Source organism: Nerophis ophidion, linkage group LG17 (genome assembly GCF_033978795.1).
Source record: "Nerophis ophidion isolate RoL-2023_Sa linkage group LG17, RoL_Noph_v1.0, whole genome shotgun sequence".
Lineage (NCBI taxonomy): Eukaryota > Metazoa > Chordata > Actinopteri > Syngnathiformes > Syngnathidae > Nerophis > Nerophis ophidion.
In genome coordinates this window covers 39481660-39488267 of record NC_084627.1, presented here as the reverse complement: position 1 = coordinate 39488267, position 6608 = coordinate 39481660, and the positions used below count along the sequence as shown (strand labels likewise).

At 42.7% G+C, this 6608-nt stretch overlaps 1 protein-coding gene across 3 annotated transcripts; it reads left to right on the top strand.

The window, feature by feature from the left end:
* Positions 1-567: 567 nt before the first annotated feature.
* On the top strand, positions 568-5911 carry tmem203 (transmembrane protein 203). Of its 3 annotated transcripts, none has more exons than XM_061876918.1 (2): positions 568-653; positions 4469-5911. In XM_061876918.1, exon 2 carries the CDS (start codon positions 4670-4672, stop codon positions 5084-5086), a length of 417 nt encoding a protein of 138 aa, XP_061732902.1. In that variant the 5' UTR covers positions 568-653; positions 4469-4669; the 3' UTR covers positions 5087-5911. The 3 variants fall into 3 exon arrangements, with proteins under 3 accessions (XP_061732902.1, XP_061732903.1, XP_061732904.1); XM_061876919.1 differs by having other exon boundaries at positions 601-735; XM_061876920.1 differs by having other exon boundaries at positions 632-767.
* The last annotated feature ends 697 nt before the right edge of the window (positions 5912-6608 follow it).

Sequence of the window (6608 nt, the reverse complement as noted above, 5' to 3'; positions counted from 1 at the left end):
TTGAAAGTGCCTTGACTATAGTGTGAATTATAAATATATGTTTGTTTTTCATTACAAAATAAATAAACAAACAAACAAAAAACTAAAATAACAAATAAAATTTAAAAAAATAAAAATTAAAATAATAAATAAATAAAGTTTCGCCACCTAACGACTTAGTTGGACATGACATGAAATTAAAATAAACATAAATTTTATAGAATAAATAGACGATACTCGTGAATGTGCAACACTAATATCGAATTGCTATTTGAACTACACTAATCTCTGCGATGAGGTGGCGACTTGTCCAGGGTGTACGCTGCCTTCCGCCCGAATGCAGCTGAGATCGGCTCCAGCGACCCCAAAAGGGACAAGCGGTAGGAAACGGATGGGATGGACTACACTAATCTGACGTCATCCTCACGACTGTTTACTAAAAGACGCCAACGCTAAAAAAATAAATAAAACAATAAATAGATAAATAAAATAACAAATTAAAATATTTATTTTTATTCAAAATAAAAATAAATGTAAATGAATAAATACATTTATAAAAAAAAGTACATATAAAAAAAGAGACTCGAACGCGGTGTTCATTTCCTCATCCAGAGACCCATACGACAATCTCGCGAGACTTGAAGAGCAACGAGAACAAGACGACGACGCTAATGGTTTGTTAGCATTGTGTATTTATTTTTTTTGCCGCTTTCCTATATCGCCTAATGGAGGGAAAGACACTCGAATCCCATTGCGGTACAGTATTGTGGCGACAGTAAACTATATTTGTATGTACATGTCAAACTGTAACATATCTGAGTGTATTTGGTTGGCTTGCACTAGGCTGCATGGGTTCGGGTGCTGTGTGCTAACGGCGATGCTAATATTTGTAACAAATCATTCTGTTTACTTAATTTTCTGAATTACTATCTACACTTAATAGTTTGCGGCTTACAAAATTGTCAGCTGAAATTGTAAGAGGATGTCTACGATATTATGACAATCTATTTTTGATGAATAAACGCTCCAGCACACCCCTGTGACCCCGAAAGGGACAAGCGGTAGAAAAAGGATGGATGGATAATACACTTATGATTTAAGCCCAATAAATACACCTCTTGTGTCCAAGGATTATACCCTGAGGTGAACTTTTACCTGCTCTACCTTCTTACTCAATGTAATTACTCAATATTAAGTAGAAATAATTATTACATTAAAATAAACTATGAATAGAAACGATTAGAAGTATAAACAAAAATTAAAGAGCGACTTGTCCAGGGTGTACACCGCCTTCCGCCTGAATGCAGCTGAGATCCAGCTACCCCAAAAGTGACAAGCCGTAGAAAATGGATGGATAAACAAATAGAAATAAGTATAATATATGCCCCATATTCACACAAATACATTAGCTTTTCAATTCAGAAGACTAATTAAGCCATGTTTCTATTACATATTGTACAACAAATACATCAGCTAACTCAATCAATCAATCCATGTTTATTTATATAACCCTAAATCACAAGTGTCTCAAAGGGCTGCACAAACCACAACAACATCTTCGGTAGAGCCCACATAGCAAGGAAAAACTCACCCCACTGGGACGTCATTAACAGTGACAACGATGACTATGAGAAACCTTGGAGAGGACCGCATATGTGGGCAACCCCCCAGGGGACCGAAAGCAATGGATGTCGAGCGGGTCTAACATAATATTGTAAAAGTCCAATCCATAGTGGATGTAACATAATCGTGAGAGTCCAGTCCAAAGTGGATCCAATATTGTAGCGAGAGTCCCGTCCAAAGTGGAGCCAGCAGGAAACCATCCCAAGCGGCTGCGGATCAGCAGCGCAGGGATGTGAATTTTTTTGTGAATTATATTTATATGGCGCTTTTCTCAAGTGACTCAAAGCGCTTTATATAGTGACACCCAATATCTAAGTTACATTTAAACCAGTGTGGGTGGCACTGGGAGCAGGTGGATAAAGTGTCTTGCCCAAGGACACAACGGCAGTAACTAGGATAGCACAAGCGGGAATCGAACCTGTAACCCTCAAGTTGCTGGCACGGCCACTCTACCAACCGAGCTGTCCCCAGCCTATACACAGGCGAGCGGTCCATTCTGGGTCCCGACTCTGGACGAGCGGTCCATCCTGGGCCCCGTTTCTGGACAGCCAGTACTTCATCCATGGCCACCGGACCGGACCCCCTCCACAAGGGAGAGGGGGACAGAGGAGAAAAAGAAAAGAAACCGCAGATCAACTGGTCTAAAAGGGGGGTCTATTTAAAGGCCAGAGTATACAAATGAGTTTTAAGATGAGACTTAAACGATTCTACTGAGGTAGCATCTCAAACTGTTACCGGGAGGACATTCCAGAGTACTGGAGCTCGAATGGAAAACGCTCTATAGCCCGCAGACTTTTTTTGGGCTCTGGGAATCACTAATAAGCCGGAGTCCTTTGAACGCAGATTTCTTGCCGGGACATATGTTACAATACAATCGGCAAGAGGCTGGAGCTAGACCGTGTAGTATTTTATACGTAAGTAGTAAAACCTTAAAGTCACATCTTAAGTGCACAGGAAGCCAGTGCAAGTGAGCCAGTATAGGCATAATTGGATCAAACTTTCTTGTTCTTGTCAGAAATCTAGCAGCTGCATTTTGTACCAACTGTAATCGTTTAATGCTAGACATGGGGAGACCCGAAAATAATATGTTACAGTAATCGAGACGAGACGTAACAAACGCATGGACAATGATCTCAGCGTCGTTAGTGGACAAAAAGGAGCGAATTTTAGCGATATTACGGAGATGAAAGAAGGCCGTTTTAGTAACGCTTTTAATGGAGAGAGTTGGGTCGAAGATAATACCCAGATTCTCTACCGAGTCGCATTGTGTAATTGTTTGGTTGTCAAATGTTAAAATTGTATTATTAAATAGAGGTTGGTGTCTAGCAGGACCGATAATCAGCATTACTCAAAGTCATAACTTTTTATCCTAAGGATTTTGTCTACGTCGTTTGTTACACTGTCAAGTTTATTCCATAAACTTACACCTTTACTTAATAATAATAAAAGTAATCAAAATGCCGTGGCGGCATACCACATTCAATAACATTAGGAAGAAACCCTGTATATGTATATCCATTCATTTCCTGCCGCTTGTCCCATTCGGGGTCGCGGGGGGTGCTGGAGCCTATTTTAGCTGCATTCGGGCGGAAGGCGGAGTACACCCTGGACAAGTTGCACAGGGCCATCTCAGATAGACAGACAACATTAACACTCACATTCACACACTAGGGCCAATGTGATGTTGCCAATCAACCTATCCCCAGGTTCATATTTTTGGTGGTGGGAGGAAGCCGGAGTACCCGGACGGAACCCACGCAGTCACAGGGAGAACATTGCAAACTCCACCCAGAAAGATCCCGAGAGCTGGATCGAACCCAGGACCCTCGTATTGCGAGGCAGACGCAGTAACCCCCCCACCACCGTGCTGCCCACGTACATGTATATGTGAATATATATATATATATATATATATATATATATATATATATATATATATCATCTATTATATATAGAGATGTCCGATAAAGGTTTTTTTGCCGATATTCCGATATTGTCCAACTCTTAATTACCGATTCCGATATCAACCAATACCAATATATACAGTCGTGGATTTAACACATGGTTATGCCTAATTTTGTTGTGATTCCCCGCTGGAAGCATCAAACAATGTAACAGGGTTTTGGGAAAAAATGCCAACATGGCACTGCCATATTTATTATTGAAGTCACAAAGTGCATTATTTTTTTTAACATGCCTCAAAACAGCAGCTTGGAATTTGGGACATGCTCTCCCTGAGAGAGCATGGGGAGGTTGAGGTGGGCGGGGTTGGGGTGGGTGGGTATATTGTAGCGTCCTGGAAGAGTTAGTGCTGCAAGGGAATCTGGGGATTTCTTCTGTTGTGTAACGGTGCGGATGCTCTCCCGAAATGTGTTTGTCATTCTTGTTTGGTGTGAGCTCACAGCGTGGCGCATATTTGTAACAGTGTTAGAGTTGTTTTTACGGGCACTCTCAGTGTGACCTGTATGGCTGTTGACTAAGTATGCCTTGCATTCACTTGTGTGTGCGTGTGTGAAAAGTCTTAAATATTTTGTGAATGGGCCGGCACGTAAAGGCACTGCCTTTAAGGTTTATTGGCGCTCTGTACTTCTCCCTTTGTCCGTGTACCACTCCGAACAGAGGCGTTTTAAAAAGTCATACATTTTTACTTTTTGATACCGATAATTTCCGATATCACATTTTAAAGCATTTATCAGCTTATTATATAGATATTATCGGACATCTCTAATTATATATATATAATCTATTTTTGATGAACATGGGCTCTGTGACCTGGAAAGGGAAATGCGGTAGGAAATGGATGGATGGATGGATGGTTGAAGGCCTACCCTCTAAATGTCTGTTTTGTGCTGTTCCTCTTTGCCAGGAGTCAGTCCGGTCTGAGACTGTGCACTTCCAGCATCAGCCTGTGCATTCATCCTCCTGAGAAGATGTAGCCAGGAAAGGATGAAGCGGCTCATTCCTGCGATTCTGCATCATTCCTGACCTGTCACTCCCTACCGGCGCGTGGCATCCCCCAAACTCGGCAGTCCCCCCGTCGATTGAACATCCACCCCCGACCTCCGCCATGCTGTTCTCCCTGCGGGAACTTGTCCAGTGGCTGGGCTTCGCCACCTTCGAACTCTTCCTGCACCTGCTGGCGTTGCTGGTCTTCAGCATGCTGGTGGCCCTGCGAGCCGACATGTTCACGCCCACTTTAAGCTGGTGGCTGGTGTTCGTGCCCCTCTTCGCCGCCGACGGGCTCAGCACCTACTTCACCGCCATCGTGTCCACCCGGCTCTACCAGGAGAACGAGAAGCGTCTGGCCGTCCTGCGGCTCCTCTGGGTGTTGACGGTGCTCAGCCTGAAGCTGGTGTGTGAAGTTCTGCTCTGCCAGAAGTTGGCGGAACAAGAGCAAGCCAGGGACCTGTGGTTTGGCCTCATTGTCTCGCCGCTCTTCATCCTTCTGCAGCTGCTGATGATACGAGCGTGCCGGGTCAACTGAGGAGGTGATTGTATGTCCCCTCCCACCCCCACACACCCCGCCAGCCGTTCGAGATTTAGAGTTGAATTGGTTTCATTCTGCTTGTCTAATCTGCACATGCTTATAGTACATTATACCCTTCCATGGATTTCCACATTAGCCGCCCCTGTTTTGGAATCGCACTTATTGAACACATTCAGTCCGTAAGAACGATATTAAATATGTATTTTACTGGTTTAATCCGTACGTGCGCACGTGTGTCTGACAATATTCTCATTCCACCGTCTTTTTGGATAATAGTGCATTTTGAACCTTTCTCTAGTTTTAATAACTCTAGCCCGGTGGAAGTAGATAAAAAAAAAACTGGCCCGTTATTTGTCGGAGTTTTGACCAATTTTTATTGAGAATTGTCAGCGTAAGAAGAGCCATAGATTGTCAGCAATAAAGTGTGTGTGTGTGTGAGAATGTGGGACACAGCAGTGCCTCTTTAATCAGTTGTGGACAATGAGCACCGAGGAAGATTACTACCGCAGTTGTGTTGCAAAAATGCACTTAGGACAAGTTGTGCTGTTTAAATGACTGAAGTACAACATTTTCTTTTTTAATGGCCTGCTTCCCGCTCAAACAAATTGTACACATCATATCTGAAAATTCTCAGCTGGTCATTTAAAAGTGTGCTACGTTTATTTAAATGCCTGTGAAATGTTCCGTATTGTGTATATGACGTGTTGGCGAAAGAGTCCACCTTGATTTTTCTTTCATTATTGCTTCTTTATTTGTATCTGTTGTAAATAAATCCCCAATGTTGATGTAAATGCATTATTGATAAATAAATACTGAAAGTTACTGTAATGGATTATTTTGGGGTCTCCCTATGTCTAGCATTAAAACATGACAGTTGGTACAAAATGTAGCCGCTAGACTTTTGACAAGAACAAGAAAGTTTGATCATATTTGGCCTATATTGGCTTCCTGTGCACTTAAGATGTGACTTTACGTTTTTACTACTTACGTATAAAATACTACACCAGGGGTACCCATTACGTCGATCGCGAGCTACCAGTCGACCGCGAGGGGTGTGTCAGTCGATCTCCAGCCAGGCTTTTAAAAAAAATAGACCTAAAAATTAGTAATCATCAATCTTCACCAAGACGTCACTTAAATGACATTCACGGTACCGGAGGGTCTTGTGAGATGACGCTGGCTGCTGCAAGATCATTATTATTATAATATGACCGCGAGGAAGGCGAGAAACACTTTTTATTTCAACAGACTCTCGCGCCGTACCTTCCGTCAAAACTCTAAAGGCCGACTGCACATTTCCTATCTTCACAATAAAAGCCCTGCTTCATGCTGCCTGCGCTAACTAAATACAGAGTCTCGGAAAACTGGCGTGCACAAGCGATCCCTCAGAAAGCTGGCGTGCACATCACTTGTGCACGCCAGCTTTCCGAGACTCTTATTTTGTTAGCGCAGGCAGCATGAAGCAGGGCTTTTATTGTGAAGATAGGAAATGTGCAGTCGGCCTTTAGAGTTTTGACAG

Coding starts and splice junctions, on each gene's coding strand:
- tmem203 (XM_061876918.1), top strand. CDS start 4,670: ATGCTGTTCTCCCTGCGGGAACTTGTCCAGTGGCTGGGCTTCGCCACC.